The sequence below is a fragment of the Mirounga leonina genome, unplaced genomic scaffold (genome assembly GCF_011800145.1).
Source record: "Mirounga leonina isolate KUSES-001 unplaced genomic scaffold, KU_Mleo_1.0 Mir_151, whole genome shotgun sequence".
In the NCBI taxonomy this organism is placed as follows: domain Eukaryota; kingdom Metazoa; phylum Chordata; class Mammalia; order Carnivora; family Phocidae; genus Mirounga; species Mirounga leonina.
The window spans coordinates 76,007,921-76,025,966 of NW_023270377.1; the positions used below are offsets into that span (position 1 = coordinate 76,007,921).

General features: G+C 35.5%; 1 protein-coding gene across 1 annotated transcript in view; it reads right to left on the bottom strand.

Annotated features, from left to right (window-relative positions):
• ARL6IP6 (ADP ribosylation factor like GTPase 6 interacting protein 6) overlaps nt 1–18,046 on the bottom strand; it is a 35,044-nt gene that overhangs the window by 13,895 nt on the left and 3,103 nt on the right. The window contains exon 3 of the mRNA XM_035008023.1: nt 10,171–10,303. Within this exon, the coding sequence (XP_034863914.1) occupies nt 10,171–10,303 (133 nt within the window). The remainder of the gene's footprint in view (nt 1–10,170; nt 10,304–18,046) is intronic.

Here is an 18,046-nt window from a genome sequence, read left to right on the forward strand (position 1 = left end):
ATAAAGTGTGTACCATCCTAATGGAGCAAGTTGACTTATCAATCTACACATTAGTAAACTATAATAGAATTCAAAATTTCAACTTTAAAGAGTTTCCTTATTTTTAAAAAGACTTTATTCTCCTTAGCATTTTATTTCGTTTCCTAGCTATACTGCCAACTTCTCTGGTCCTACTATCTCCTGTATAGCATAAGGATGGTCTGCATGAGGTCTTTAATCCCTTTTGGATCTCAATCCTGCAATAATTATCCCTCCCTATACACACTAGTCTTCTATCTAAAATTTTGCCAACTAGAAATTTTAACTGAGTCATAATCCCATGCTTTGCCAGTGTGATATTAACTAATGTAATGACCTATGGGCACTGAAAGATCCTAAAGATGAGCAAAGTTCTTTAAAATGGAATTACATATGTATACATTTTATTTTTTTTTAAGATTTTATTTATTTGAGAGAGAGAGAGAGAGAGAGAACGTGCACAAGCAGGGGGAGCGGCAGGCAGAGGGAAAGGGAGAAGCAGGCTCCCCGTGAAGCAGGGAGCCCAATGTGGGGCTCGATTCCAGGACCCTGAGATGACCTGAGCCGAAGGCAGATGCTTAAAGACTGAGCCACCCAGGCACCCTCGTATGTATACATTTTAAATATCTCTTATTGTACTACAGTTCCTTGAAAATCAGTCAAAGGGAAATAAAGGTGTATCTGGTTGGATGAAAGTATGTATGTATTAACCCACAGTTTATCTATATATAGCAATCTACTAGCTTGCAAACTGAATAAAGTCAAACATTTTAACTTTATTCACCAGTGTGTTGAGGTAGAAAAATGCCCCAAATCATCCATCTGTGCTGAGTACTATCTTGATTCAACAAAGTTCTTATTCCATAGGAAGTTAGGGCAAATAGTACAAAAGATATAAGAATAATGGGTTCCCAAGTCTTTAGATTTCATGAGTCAGTTAAAAAAAGATTATTTTGAAAAAAGGAAGTAACTGACACTGTGTTTTGTTGCCAAACTTTCACTTTGCCAAGAACAATGTTTGAAAATCACTACTATCTAGGGGCGCCTGGGTGGCTCAGTCGGTTGAGTGTCTGCCTTCGGCTCTGGTCATGATTCTGGGGTCCTGGAATCGAGCCCCGTGACGGGCTCCCTGCTCGGCGGGGAGTCTGCTTCTCCCTCTCCTTCTGCACCCCTCCATTCATGTGCTCTCTCTCAAATAAGTAAATTCTTAAAAAAAAAAAAAAAGAAGAAAATCATTACTATCTAATATCAGCATTATTTCATTAAAGAAAGTGTCTATATCAAAAGAACACAAGGATAAAATATCAAAATAAGTAACAATTACCAATAAAAGATAATTGGCAGCCAGTAGTAGGCCACAGTTAGACGTCTAGCTTAAAAAAATCCCAATTAAGAAAAGAAATACTCTGGGACCATGACTGCTTTATCACCTGGTATATCTGTTGCTTTAATTAGTAAACTTACACTTATTGCCTATGAGGATGGATATCATTGTTTTTATCCCATTTTAGAAAGGAAAAAATTAAGGCTTAGAGACACTGACTTGCTCAAAAGTTCTTCTGACAGTATATGGTGTGGCCTGGATTCAGAAGCCACCCCTTTTTTCTTTCTTTCTTTTTTTTTTTTTAAAGATTTTATTTATTTATATGAGAGAGAGAACATGAGTGAGGGGCGGAGGGGAGCGGCAGGCAGAGGGAGAGGCCGAATCTGCTGAGCAGGGAGCCCGATGCAGGGCTCCATCCCAGGACCCTGAGATCATGACCTGAGCCAAAGGCAGACACGTAACTGACTGAGCCACCCAGGCGCCCTGGAAGCCACCTCTTCCATCTTATAAGCCCTTTCATATACTAGGCTCCCTCTTGTGATTTACAAAGATTGTTGACACATAAAAAGTTCCAAGAACAAAACTGGCAAGTGCTATCTCTCAAGTATTTCTTATCAGTGCTGTTCTATGCACATGGACACCTGTGCCTTTTCAGTAACCCATACATTAAACATTGTAAATTAACACAGGCAAAAGCCATAGCAAACAGGTACAAAGCAAATACTCATTTGCTACATTACTTCATGAAAACAAGGAAACCGAGTATGATTTCTTACTGGATTTTGTTATATCTATTTAAGTCTCCATTCAGAACAATAATGGAATATATAAGACATGCACATATTTTAACCCTTTACTTCAAGAAGCCACAGCGCAGTACCTCAATGTATTTATTAATAGTGACCACACTGCAACTGATGGCTCCAAACAGTATCTGGATAATGAAACTTCAGGATGCTCAAATATCAAGGCCAAGTTCTTGATCTATCTCCTTGGTCAGTAGGTTTTCTCTCCTACTGCAATTAGCCATCTGACATCTGTTTCATTAGTTCAAGGCAATAAAGAATCTGATTCAACGAAGAGGCAGCTCTCCAAAATCTTTATGAAAAAGTTGTAGAGTCAACTTATTGTGCTCAATGTTCAATCTAGTGTGCCTGGAAAAGGACTTCTAATTTAAATACTAAGTCACCCACTTACCTTGACCTCTAAGACTCGTATCACTGCCAAAGAATCCATGACCCCATTTCTTTTCTTTTTTTAAAAAAAAATATTTTATTTATTTGAGAGAGAGAGTGAGCGAGAGAGACAGCACAAGCCGGGGGAGAGGCAGAGGGAAAGGGAAAAGCAGACTCCCCGCTGAGCAGGGAGCCCGATGCAGGGCTCGATCCCAGGACCCATAGATCATGACCTGAGCCGAAGGCAGATGCTTAACGGACTGAGCCACCCAGGCCTTCCCAGGACCTCATTTCTACTATGATTTTATTATTGTATTTGTTTGTATCTTCTTAACCCCCAAGAATTAAAGCCCCCAAAGTTAAGAAGGACAAGAAGTTAGAGAAAACTCTTTAATAACAGAAAAATAAACCTAATGTTGAATAAAAAAAGAATATTCTAATACAGCAATGCCAATCCTAAAACTGGAATTTTCTAGGATTAAATATTTTACTCATTGTATGCTTCCCTTCTACAACACATACTCATATATAAATGTAACGAAAATATAAATATTTCAGCATCTGATTACATCCAGGACACTATACATAAAAAATAACACAGAGGCGCCTGCCTGGGTGGCTCAGTTGGTTAAGCATTCAACTCTTGACATCTGGATTGTGAATTTAAACCCTGCGTTGGGCTCCACACTGGGCATGAAGCCTACTAAAAAAAACCCACATGCAAGAGTATCAGATCACATTTGTTAATTTTTAGTCTGTAAAACGATTACCAAAAACCGTTCACCAAAAAGCAATTCACACAAAAACCAACTGTTCACTTCTACTTTACTTTGCAGATTCCAAATAGGCAATATACTTAAAAAACAAACAAGGCTTTAGAGAAATAAATTAAATTTAATTAAAAGCATGTGTTTTTTTGCAACTATCTTCATATTTACCAAATATCACTTGTGACTGGAAAAAGATATAGAAAGGCAGATAACTCAGAATGATCCTGACAAAAAAGACCAACAGTTTCAGGAAGGCAGCAGATAGCTCTTGGTTTGTTAATTAACTATGAAATACTGTAGACTGCCAGTCAAATGCCATAGATAATATTTAAAGCAGGTTTAGTGAAAAGACGCTACTCTTCATTTGCACATTCCTAGAAGTCATGACATAATACCAATAATTGTAAAGTTTCCCTACTTTTTGACCATGAACTCTGCATCAAAGAAGTCATGATTACAACCAATAATTCATTCTATCCTCAAAAAGACTCATCTTCACTTGTAATATTCGTGATGATAAATTTCTTAGAAGACAACAGAGGTTTTATGAAGAACTAAGACATTCTCCAAAATCTACAACACGTGGTGAATGCATGACATGCTCTTTGTATAATATTTCTCAAGAAGGAGAAAAATTATTTAAAATCAGTTTCTCAGCAAGAGATTCAATAATCCAGACTTTGGATTCAGATAGCCAATTAACCAGAAATCTTACTTTATATTACCTTTGACCAGCATTAAGGTTAAAATTTGAAATTTCCAGTAATACTTGATTTTGTTCTTTTGTTGTTGTTTCTTTTTATTTATAATCCTTGATTTCTATAATACAGCCCATCCTTAATAACTTTAAACACAAGCATTGATTTTTTTCTCCTTGAAAATAAGTCTCTGTGGATATTTCTAGCATAAAATAATAATTCTATGCCTACAAAGTTAACTTCTTGGCTTGATGGTTATAGTCATATGCTGTTAAATTTTAATTTTTATCTAAATGTGCATTTTTTCATTCCAACAATAAGACTTTTGTTAACTAACACTATTGACTGCAATGAAGGAACACCCTTAACTTAAGAATGCTGGTTGGTCTTGACCCTTGACTGACTCTACAGATCTTAAAATCACTACAAAAGCAAACAAATTTAATGACTTCTTTCACTATTTTTCCGTATCACTGTTATTAAATATTTTGATACTTAATTACAAAACAAATGAGCTTTCGACATTGTGCTGTTTGCTAAACCCATCACTTTTTATATAATAATTTTTCCACTAAATTTATTTCTAGGCTACAAAGTAACATTTCTACCCTAGGTGGGACCTATTATAATAATTGAATAGTTTTTATTTTTAGCACGCTGAAGAACTATAAACCTGCAGCTACATCACTGCTCCACTAGATGGAGCACAGGTAATGTGAAATTCACTGTTAGGAAATACGCAGCTTCTAGGCGCCCCTAGCCATACCTAACTTCCTCCCCAATCAGGAGGACTTAAATAACGAGTTACCTTTGCGTGGGTCGGTCACATACCTAGATGCATTAACTCCTGGAAACTATAATTAAAGCAGATAACCACAATGTGAAATACTGATTACATATATAATTATATTTGCCTGCTCGGCAATCACTGAGAAAACAGAACGAATGAATGGGGAAAACTAATGTGAAGTGAACTGGAGATGTTGATTAAGTAGACTAGAAGAGAAAAATAATGACTTATAAAGTAGCGAGAAGTTGGGAAAGCCATATAGACACTTTAATCTGAAGTTACTGCCTCTGTCTCATTATTTAACATGGTAACATTTTCAGAAACAACTAAGAAAATAACTTAAAAGTATAATTGATCCAAATACACAAAGAAAATGCTTCCTAATAGAGAAGTCTGCACGTGTAACATTACAGTATACCTTTTAACTCAAAGTTTGCTAAGTCAGTATAATAATTTTTCTTAATATGCCTTTTGAAGTCCATTAAATACTTGTCTGAAAACATACTTTGCAAAGTTCTTTACTTTGTTATTTCCTAAAGGTCCTGTGCTTATATAAAAGTGAAAATTTCTAAGTTTTGTTATGGACTATGCTTGTCCCCCCTTCCACACTCTCTCCCATTTATATGCTGAAACCTTACCCCTCAATGTGATAGTATTAGGAGGTGAGGCCTTTGGGGGGTAAATAGGATTAGATGAGATCATGAGAGTGAAACCTGATCTAAGCCTTGTAAGGATACAATGAGGAGGCCATGTGCAACCCAGAAGCTCTCATCAGAACCCAACTAAATTGCCACCCTGATCTTAGACTTCCAGTCTCCACAACTGTGAGAGGAACAAATTTCTGTGGTATATAAGCCACCCAGTGTATGGTACTTTGTAGTAGTCTCAACTAAAAAAATTTCTAACAAACATAAAAGAATATGAAAAAATAATGAATACAAGAAAAGGGTTTTATTTCTAATCTCAACTCTCCCAATGAATTATTGATTCAAATTGCTGATTTCATTAGACCTTTCATGTAATATTTACTAAATATCAAAAAATGTTGTTTTTTCTTCCCTTGAGGAGTTTATGTTTTTAGGGATAAACAACCGAGAGCCACAGTAAACATAGTCCTCTCAATTTTTTTTTCCACTTCTATCAATTAGCTTATTTAGGGGGAAAAATAAGCCTAAATGTTTAAAATCTGCAAAGGAGAGCAAAAGACTGCTTTTTTTTTTTTTTTTAAAGATTTTATTTATTTATTTGACAGAGACAGAGAGGGAACACAAGCAGGGGTAGAGGGAGAGGGAGAAGCAGGCTCCCCACAGAGCAAGGACCCCGAGGTGGGGCTCGATCCCAGGACCCTGGGATCATGACCTGAGCCGAAGGCAGACGCTTAACGACTGAGCCACCCAGGCGCCCCAAGACTGCTTTTTTTAATAAGCCAATTAGACACAATTATTTTACTCTCATCATGTTTGATATTCATGGTGCCAGAAATTAAAAAAATAAAGGAAAAAGTCCCTTCATTTTATGATTCTTAACTATCCTGCTTTTCTTTGGTTTCTAGTGAAGCAAATCCCTGTTTAGTAAATTATCTTAGAATCTAGCTATCATTTATTATTAATTTCCCTTTAAAAATAAACTGACATCTATGATGACTGGTCTTTAAAGTGTATTTAAAACACTGAAAATTCAAAAGAAATACCGAATGGAAAAATGTTCCAACATAATGTTAAATAAAAAAAGGTTTATAAAACAGTATGTATACTATGATCCCAAGTTTAATTTTTAAAATATGCAAAGAATGGAAAGATATACATTAAAATGTTGGCAGTCACTTTCTGTTTATGTTTTCCTGTTTTTTTGTTTGTTTTTTGAATTTGCAACAAAGAATTTGCACTACTTTTATATAATCAGGAAAAATATTTATATTAACATCATTGTTTAAGTTATAAAAGAATACATAGACTGTTACAAAGATATTTTTGTAAATGCATGATATTGCAAATTAATGAAATACATCAATCAGATTTCTAAGAAAATAAAGTCTGAAGATTTCAACTTTCTCAAAAGGTAGAGAAGTTGTTTCCTAGTACAAGCTCTCACTCTACTGGTGACAAAGAGAATATACTTATTCTGACATTTCTGAAGTACAGCTACTGCATTATTTTCCACAAGCACTAGATGGCAGGGTTTTCACTAAAAAACTCAGTTTCACCAATTAACACTGTATTATATGCCTTTGTTGTCTGTGGTTTCTGTTAATATGCCATCATCTATCATTATATTTATTATATACCTTTTTTGGACTGTGTCTGTATCAACACAAGGTAATTTTAAATTACAGTTTCACTCATGGCCCTGAGTATTTAACAGCTGATTTATCATATATAAAATTAAATTATCCAACTTATAAATTGAAAGGAATTCAAATATATATATGTGAACATAATGTACATATTTCAAAACTGTGGTTTTAGGGCTGTATTAAGAAATATGCAATCTAAGCCTCTAATCTAACACTATCTCATATTAAAACTGAATGAGTAAGAGCAGCTGGCTGGCTTGGTCAGTGGAGCATAAGACTCTTGATCTCAGGGTTGTGAGTTCAAGGCCTACATTGGGTGTACAGATTATTTAAAAAAAAAAATCTTAAAAAAAATTGAATGACTAGGGCGCCTGGGTGGCTCAGTTGGTTGGGCGACTGCCTTTGGCTCAGGTCATGATCCTGGAGTCCCTGGATCGAGTCCCGCATCGGGCTCCCTGCTCGGCAGGGAGTCTGCTTTGCCCTCTGACCCTATCCCCTCTCATGTGTTCTCTCTCATTCTCTCTCTCTCAAATAAATAAATAAAATCTTTAAAAAAAAAAAAATTGAATGACTAATAACACATTGAAAACAGAGGTCATCAATACTGGTTATAGTTTAATAAAAAATGCAAAGATGGGGCGCCTGGGTGGCTAAGTCGGTTAAGCGTCTGCCTTTGGCTCAGGTCATAATGAGGGGGGGCAGGCTCTGGAATCAAGCACCATGTTGGACTCCCTGTTCAGTGCGGAGTCTGCTTCTCCCTCTCCCTCTGCCCTTCCCCAGCTCATGCTTGCTCTCTCTCTTGTACTGTCTCTCTCTCTCAAATAAATAAAATCTTAAAAATAAAAATGCAAAGGTAATTTTTTAAAAAGATTTATTCATTTATTTTTAGAGAGAGAACGTGTGCACGCTCGAGTGAGCAGGAAGAGGGGCAGACAGAGGGAAAGAATCTCCACCAGACTCCCCGCTCACCACGGAGCCCCCCACTGGGCTCTGGGACTAGATCCCATGACCCTGAGATCATGACCTGAGCCAAAACCAAGAGTCAGATGCTCAACCAACTGAGCCACCTAGGCATCTCAAAATGCAAAGATGATTTTTAAAAAATTAGTTAAATGCCCACAGAATTCCAGTTATTTAAGAGAATACTGAAATGCTTTTCTCTAACTCCAAAAGCTTCTAACATCTATAATGCTTATGAATTTTGGTGGGGGTAGAAGAGAATCTGCAAGGGAAAATGATATTTCAGGAAGAGAAAACAGCAAGAGTAAAGTCATGGCATCTCAAAAGTACAGTTTATTCAAGGGATGCCAGGGTTATCATAGGGTGCACTGGAGAAATAGCTGAAGATAAAGCTGGAGAAGTTGGGTAGGATCACTTGGGGAAGGACTGTTCTGCTGTACTTGGGAGTCGACATCATTTTGAAGGCAGTGAGAAAACCACTGAAGACTTTTAAGCAAGGAAGAGCTGTGACTAAGATCTGTTTTCACAGAGGTAACCATATACGGGATGAATTCAAAGAGTGAAAGTTTGGAGAAGGGGAGAAGAAGGACTGAAGTTCACTGGCCAAGGCCTTATAAAAGGCAAAAACATTGAGGGTACAAAGACAAAATATTCCAATAACACTTCAAAACGCAGGAATGAGTACATTTGGCAAAGGATAAATACAGTGAATAAAAGTTTCAAGCCTTGATAAGTGGATAGAGACTGATGTCTTAAAGACAGGCTAGAGTCTGAATAATTTTAAGTGCAAGATGCTTTCTGATATCCAGGCTGCAAGATCTACTAGCTAGAAACAGGAGAGAAGTGAGCTATAAAGAAATAAAAGGAAAAAAAAATAAGATTATGATTTTTGGTGGCTTATGAAGAGTCTCATTATATTATCAACATTAGATGCATACCCCTTGTTACCAAGTAATTAATGTCATCGAGCAGCAAGAGTATAAATTTGAATTGAACACAATATCACATAGCAAAATAAACTTTGCAACTGAACGGTACTAATGTAAACTATGGGATGGTATTGCACCGTTGGGTATAACTTAGTCAATTTAGATTATTAATTACTCATCAACTACTTCTAACACACATATACAAAATTTACTGGCAAGTATATGATTTATGTTTCATATAGAGATTTATTAAGATGTTTAAAATACCCACATACATTTCATCTGAAGTGAAGCCAAAAGTTTTAAATATAGATTTATAAGACAGAAAAATATAAGTTTACTAATAATAAGAGCTGGTTATACAATGATTATTAATAAATATTGTGAGTATTAAACTTCCTATTTACAGAGTCCCTCAAATAGATTTTATTTGATCTCTACAAGCTGTCTATGAAGCAAGCTGGAGCTGGTAGTAATAATAGCAACAATAACAACCATAATACTCTGGCAACACACGTATCTTAAACTAGAATTTATTTTCTACTCTTCACTTTTCCCCAACCCCTCAGTTTGTAGAACAAACTAGAGTTCGTAGATACTCTTATTTGGAAATTTATAGTATTTAAAACTTGAGCTTTCCTGACATAAATAAACTAGATTAGAACACTGCCTACTGAATTTTCTGCAAGTCTTTGAAATACAGAAAATACAGACCAACGAAGTTTAATGTTGTTCCACAATGAAATGCATCTAATTTGATCTAGACATATAAATTAGGTGCCGTAAATGCTTGCTAATTATTACACAAAACTGAAATCTAAGGAGAAGTCCAATCCAATTATTAAATTGATAAAAATCTGACCATTTATACATGCACTTAGTAAAACTTTCACATTGCTGATATAAATTTAGCCTTCATCAACTGTTTAAATGAAATTCCATCCCAAAAGGATAAACAGCAACCAAAGTTTCTTTTTAGACATTTCTTGAATTTCATTTTTTAAAAAACTATTGCATTATCTAGGTAAGGAGTTTAAAATATTCTCCATTCATCTAAAGGCTGAGCCAAACTGAAAACCTTAAGTCATTTATATTTTATAGAGGCAGGGACCTCCACATGTTATCTTACATATACGCAGCCTCTGGCTCCTATCTGTTTTAGCATTTCAACAGAGTTGGAATGGATTTAAAAAGAAGAAACAGGAATACTTACTTGAACTTGGCAGGTGAAAGAGGAGTAGGAGGAAACATTCCTGGTTCAAAAGAGTCAAAATAAGTCACTGTCCAAGAAAAGCTACAGCAGGAGAATCCAGCAGATAGAGATATTATAAGTAGAGTCCAGAATCCTTAATGGGAAGAGAGGAGGAAAACTTTAATTATTAACACCAAAGCCATTTAAATTAAACCAGTATCTTCATGTTCAAAAGATCATGTGTATTTCTGAACTTCTGAATTGCATGTAGGTGACATAAGAGATTTGAGCTTAGTACAAGCAAACCCATGCAAAAGTATAAAATACTAAAGCACAATTAGAAGTCATATCATTTTGGGGCGCCTGGGTGGCTCAGTGGGTTAAGCATCTGCCTTCAGCTCAGGTCACGATCCCAGAGTCCTGGGATCGAGCCTCACATCTGGCTACCCGCTCAGTGGGGAGTTGCCTCTCCCTCTCCATCTGCCTCTCCCCCAGCTCATGCTCTCTCTCTCAAATAAATAGAACCTTTTAATAAAAGAAAAAAAGTCATATAATTTAATATCTTAACATTTCAATTATAAGTTAATAAAATAATTACAAATAGTTATAACATTTTATAGTTTAATATTTCAATTATTTAACATTGGAAAAAGAGTACAAATTTAACTTAAGAATATAAGTTATCTTCAGCTTTATAAAATTCAACTATAGACAAAATGGTTAAAATACTTCACTGTTAAAATGTCTTGACATTTTTCATTTACTTTGTGAATCACAGCTTGCTATCTTTTATTACCTAGTATTAAGTGACTCCTTTCTTTCCATACCATGCACTTTTGACATAAGAATTCACTGATATGAGGAATTCTTAATCTCAGGAAACAAACTGAGGGTTGCTGGAGTGGTGGGGGGTGGGAGGGATGGGGTGGCTGGGTGATAGACATTGGGGAGGTGCTATGGTGAGCGCTGTGAAGTGTGCAAGACTGTTGAATCAGATCTGCACCTCTGAAGCAAATAATACATTATATGTTAAAAAAAAAAAAAAAAAAGAAGATAGCAGGAGGGGAAGAATGAAAGGGGGAGAAAAGGAGGGGGAGATGAACCATAAGAGACTATGGACTCTGAAAAACAAACTGAGGGTTCTAGAGGGGAAGGGGTGGGGGGATGGGTCAGCCTGGTGATGGGTATTAAAGAGGGCACGTTCTGCATGGAGCACTGGGTGTTATATGCAAACAATCAATCATGGAACACTACATCAAAAACTAATGATGTAATGTATGATGATTAACATAATTTTTAAAAAAGCAAAAAAAAAAAGAATTTACAGTGTCTACTCTTTATAGCTTTCCTATAAACATTATAAACCTAATCTGATTCTTCAATTTTCCTCAGTATATGAACAAAATTTAACTCCCAATTTACAAATGGGTTGGGACCTAGGTTTTAGTTTCAGTCAGAGTGGAAGACTGCAAGATTTTCTCAAAGAAATCTTAAGTCAAAAGCATAGTATTATATTGGACTCAAGGAAGGGGTAAAAGACAGAAATGGAAGAAAGAGGGAAATGAAAAAAGTGAGAATAGAGGGAATTTGACGGTTTTTAGATATATATTCAAACTGCCTCCTTAAGAGAGTTTACTAAGTGTGTGTCATAGGCCTCAGTAGTACTGGGAGGGAGGAAAGGTTGAGAAGACTACAGTTGAGAATGACTTACGAATTACCAAATTTCCTGGCTGCACAAATGTGCAACCAAGATGCCTTTTAGCAAGAAGTAGTTAAGAAATATGTGCATAAGTCTGTTTGTAATCTATACAAAGCCCAGTAATAGACTAATAGCTAAAAGACAAACTCAGAGCAATGAAGTATTAAGAAATACTGTGACAATGTATTTTTTGAAAGATTAACCTTAATTTTTTCTCACTAGTTCCCTTTCCTTTACCCCCTTTTAAATGATAACAGACTGTGTATTCACTGCTCCAGATGTGAGAAAGAAAAATAGCCCCAGTGTCTCTTTGGTTTTTATGTTGCAAAATGATTAAGGGAACTAGGATAGATACAAGCAAGAGGAGGGTAGACCAACACAAAATATCTTGAATAGACATGAAAGATAATGAGTTGATTGGGATACAGACAAAATGTTTGTGTAGAACAAGGAGAAAGAAAGCGAGGGCTTAATGCACAGGTGAGAAAGATTTCTCCTTGTTTGAAGAAAGTGGTATGTCTGTTTGTCCTTGTGTGTATATATGGAGAAGGGGGGCTAGTACTGCTGGGGCTTCCTGGCAGAGCCATGGAGAGGCCACACAACAGTCCAGAGGGATTATAGCTATATACAGTATCTTGACAGATGGGCCCAGAGCCAGGCCTACAGATGTCTCTCCCCTAAGTGGGGCATAGAAAGAGCAGATGGTGATGTGGCTATAAAAGTACGACATCTGAAAGGCCATTCTGGCCAGAAAGCAAGATGTTTCAGCAGTAACTCACTTGAGCAAATGTTCTGAGGACTAGATTGCACCCCACCCCAATGTCCTGGCACAATGTCAGACTTTAGAACCTTAACCCAACCCGGGACTAGGTGGTAGAGAGAACCTCAGCAGAGACTGAGGTACAACTTTCCTGCCAACAGTGAGATAGGGGACCAAAATAAAAATTATAAGCGTACTTAATGTACAGCCACAACTTAAGGATGGTTATTCTGCCAAATAGCTATTACGTGTTATAGTTTAGATAAATACTGCTAAAGGGGAGAAAATAATTGACAAGTTTACACTAAGTTTAATATCGTATAATACATAAAGTCTGCAGAACAAAGACAGTAATTATGAAAAATCAATTATCTGTTTGGGGACTGTTGTGGAATGATGGAAACTTCTAAATATCTAAAAAAAAAAGTGAGAAAGTTACAAAATAACACATTAAAAAAGTAACAAAGTCTGAGGCTCTCTAGAGCCCATCAAGCTTTTCCATTCAGGGTCTTTAACAGAATACCTGTCAAAATTAATACAAGAATATTCTTGAGTTTTCAAAACTGACCACTATTCCACAATCTAAATGTTTGTCTCACTTTGGGCTTTTTTATTTTATATTTACTTTGAACTGATCAACAGTTACACCACTGATAAAAGTCAATTCACAATGAAAAGTCTAAAAAAGTACACTGTAATATCGTGGTCTAAAAGTGCTTATGCTTCAGAAAGTAACTCAATTTGTTTGTGAACAAGCAGAAAAGCCATACTAGGTGGCACCTAGGAATAACTGAATCTGTAACAAGTCCCTTCCTCCAGAATCCTGAAGCTAAAAACTTGACAATTAATGTTATGTAACCCCATTTTACCAAGAGTTAACATAATTTGTAAACAGTACAAAAGCATATAAAAGTTAAAGTCTTCCTACCTCAATTCACCAATTCCACTCCTAAAAGCAATCAAATAAGTTTGTTGTGCACCTTTTCTAAAAATTATAGTTACCTAGGTAATGTAGGTATATATATATTCCATTTTCCACAAGTGGAATTCTCACCAGAAAAACTGTCCTGTGCTTTACTTTTCTTACATAACAATGTGTGAGACCTTTCATAGCAGTACACATAGCCACAATTCTATTGCATATTTTTATGATTCCACCATTTTTTTAAGACTTATTCATTTGATAGAGGGAGAGAAAATAGGGAGAAAGAATTTAAGACATAGAAAAGATCACTAAAATCTCATAATGTATCTTAGATTTATAAAAGGATCCAATAGACCAATATTTCAAGATTAAATAAGCTTTACTGCATCAAAAACATAACTCAACTTCAGTCTCTGGAAAATGCCCCAAGAAAGAATAAAAGTCACAAAATATCCACTTTTACAAATAGTATTGCTCAAGATAATTGAAAACTGGGTCCAACAGACCTTGCATTATATTGAGCATTAAAGCATGAAGCCAGTTAAGTGACTTTAACTTTGAGTAGTTAAGGATAGGTTCTGAGATCTTGTAATTTCGAAAAAAGAAAATCCGCAGGATTTTCTTGTTGTTGATTATGTCAGGTTTGGGAACTACTAGACCAGTGGTTCTCATAACTACAAGCATCAGCATCACTAGAAACTTATTAAAAATGCAGAATTCCTGGGCGCCATCCCACACCTAGTGGATCAGAAACTCTAGAACAGGTGAAGTCTAGTAAAATAAGTTTTAAGTCTTCCAGCTAATTCTAATGCCAGCTAAAGTTTTACTTCATTAGCCTAAGAAACATCCCCCAGATCACCAATTTCTTGAGATTTAGAGCTCCCAATGTGTGCTTCTCATTACTGCTTCTATGTAGTAGGGAGACCGCAATGATTTTTATGACTAATAATTTGGCTGCACAATGGTAATTCTTGCTAATAACCCACACTGTTTCTCCCTTACTATTGTGCCTAAACTATCTTGTGACATAAAAATTCTAATATACATGGTGGTGAATTTTGGTTCAGAAGATAATTTATACGGATGAGTGCCAGGACGGTTGGTAATACTAGGTGAAATAACACATGTAAAAAATTAATAAAGTTCGCATGTTGTAAAGGTTAAAAGTATTATTAATTGCTGAAATGTGTTACTTATATTTTTCTAAACTTAAATTTGTGCTTTCTTTAAACAAAGTTTTTCTTATTGAGAGTTAGAGTCATTCATTACAGAAAATAGAGAATAATAAGATCTAAAACCCAGGTAAACTATCTAAAATTTTGGTTGCATCCTTCCAGTCCTTTTGGGCTTTCATTTTTCTCTTCTTTTTTGCCTTAGTCACCATTCTTTAACTAATATGAATAAGCAATACACACAATTTTACAAACCCCGCCACAGAATAGGATAATGTATTTGTGAAATTTTCCATGAAATATTTGAGTTACCCCACTCAGCTTCAGAGAGCACTGTATCATATCCTTAATACACAGTGGCCTCAAATTACAACAGTCATACATTCACTGAAAATAGTTCAAGTTCACAGTTTCAGTCATTTTTCACTGTAAGGAAGAAACTGAGTGCTTGTTTTCAACCTGTGCCTTTCTAAGAGAATGGGTCACTTCCCAACACACCCTTTCTCTTAGAAATTTTTACCAAGTCTCTAATGTTCTGTATCATGAAATTATGAAGGTAGAGTCTCACTTATCTCTTGGCAGAGTAAATAACTGATAAACTCTTCAAATGAGTTGGCTTCATCTTTGATTAAACTGAGTAGATATCAATCATCTCTATAAATGTTCAGAAGCCTGTAAACATCTCAATCATAAAGCAGAACTAGATGGGCAGCTTAAAAACAAAAGCCCTTGACAATGCAAGATGCTAGATATCTGGTCTTATCCACAAGAGGGACTTAGTGTTAACTATTAACTAGTAGATGTCAAACAGTGACAAGTACCAAAAATCAAAAGCTTTTCAGACTGAAGGAACTCCATGAAGTCGATTACAATTCCTATATGGCATACTTACCACATGTATATTAAAAGTACTAGTCCTACATTTAATTTAATGACAGTAGTCTTAGATTAAGCATTTTCTGGTAACAGCAAATCCTTCTATTTTTCTTATGTGCTTATTTCAGGTTTGCCTCAAATAAAAGGTCATTTTATCACACCCTGTAGTAAGACTACGAAAAAAAATGCAAAAATTGGAAATAGAACGAAGTGTGTGAAAAGTCATAAAACTTGGAAAATGTGACAGATACAAAAGTCAATGTACAAAAATGAAACAATTCATATGTTATATATTAGTGCTATCAATTTGGCCTGAGAATAACCTTTAGCAGGAAGGACTAAAATGCAATTTTAAAACTTAAGTTTTATTTATCTCCCTGAAAAACAGGCTTACAGTAGGGGATGGTTTGTAGGACAATTATAAAAGGAAAGCCCTTCCAGTGCCACCTCGGGAAGATTTGGGGAGATGAGTTCCAAAACCAGGTGACATTATCTCTCACACCTCCCTGGCTGGTCTACCTCACCAATAAAGATGAACACTGATAGCCTAATCCTATTAGCCATTAGGATCAATTAACTCCCCAAATGCACTGATACCATGCTCATCATGAACCTCTTTTGTTTAAATTATAAACAATTTCCCATGAAGACTTCTTTTAGGCAAAGATGACAAGAGAATGGCAGTGTCGCAGATCCTTTCGAAGTTAGGTTTCTTAAGAGACATCTGTGCTTATACATTGTATCTTATTAGTCTGTCACTAGTCAACTTGCAAGGATTTTAAATGCTCTTAAACACACTTTTTAGGGGCCCCTGGCTGGTTCAGTCAGTAGAATGTGCGACTCTTGATCTTGTGGTCCTAAGTTTGAGCCCCATGTTGGGTACAGAGATTACTTAAAAATAAAATCTTCAAAAACAAAAAAAACTACACTTTTAAAAAATGAGATTCTCACCCTGCAAAAAGTATTTCTTAAACTGTGGGGCATCAAAATCACCTGTAAAAAATGAAGATTCTTGGAGTCTACCCTGGGCTGAAAGAAAACCTAGAAGTACTTTTTAAAAGAAAGTCCAGGTCATTCTTAAGCATACTAAAGCGAGAGCTGCTGCTAAAATCTGCTCTTAATGAGCTATACCAATCTTGGACTAGGCTTAAATTGCAATAAAAAAATCTATAGTGTGCAAAATTTTTATTAATCTGTCTAGAAAGAGAACTCTTTGATGGGAAAAGTTACTATGCTTACATTATTTGATTCTAAAAACCAGCTGATTCTCAAAGAATTGAGGAAATTTATAATAAAATTTAAATAGGAATCACTGAAATATAAAGATAATGAGTATGGACAATAATAATTACAGCAAAAAAAAGGGTAATACACAAAACAATCAAACATTACACTTACCTATGAGGTACCTAGCAAACAAGACAAAATACATGCAATGAAATACAACAAAATCAGTAGGATTTAAAAAGGCTGCATTCTGCTTTTCCTGTAAATAGTGGACAAATTCAACACAGTTTTTATTAAAGATTGTTTCTTCATGTGAAAACTTTTATATCAATTATAAACAGGTAAGGATATAATTCCACAGGCATTACTTCACGGATAAGCTAATGCAGCAATCCTTCTTCATATCTAAGTTAACTCAAGGTTAATTTGAATGCAAGTCAAAATTTGAAAAAAACTGGCCTATTTTCAACAATCAGCTGTCTCAATTGGACTTTTAAATGGAGGCTAGTAGTCAAGTCAAAACATTTTTCTGTAAAGAGGTTATGTTGTATTTTTCTCCCAACGGAAGAGAATTCCAGCTTAGAACAATGTAAGGGCAAGTGTTATTTCAATAACCTCAACTTTGTAGGAGCTTACCCATATTGGCACTGCTTCTCTGAGACAGGTTAATTCTATACTCTTGCTATAAAACAGCGTTTTCTATTACACGTTATAATGAATATTTGTTATAATTATGCCCACTTTAAAGTTATCCCCAGGAAATTGAATTAATCCACTAGATGTTGAGCATACTCTATTTGACCACTAAAGCACTGGTTCAAAATAAGGATTTTTGTTTTGGCATAAGTATTGTTTAGTACAGTTGTTTTGTCACAAAGATACAGCAATTTCTCCTCACTCCTGAGATTGTTCCTAAATCTTGAAAGTGAATTCATGCCATTAGCAAACACTTAATGATCTTCATATTTGCTGTCATAGTATTAGGTATCTATCAGGCACATCCAAAAAAGTGGAAAAAGCAGCAGGGCAATCACAAAGCCTTATTATATTCCTTTTGATACTGTACAAGCCATTCCTTCAGATGGCAAGTGCCACCTATGCTTTTCATAAATGTGAATGAAGTTTGCCAACTTTTAAAGAGCAACATAGAATTCATGCCTAGTTCTTAAGATTTTGTTCTATTCTTGTGGCATGAAGTTGACAGATCAATAAATGCTATGAAAAGCCTCATAATCTTG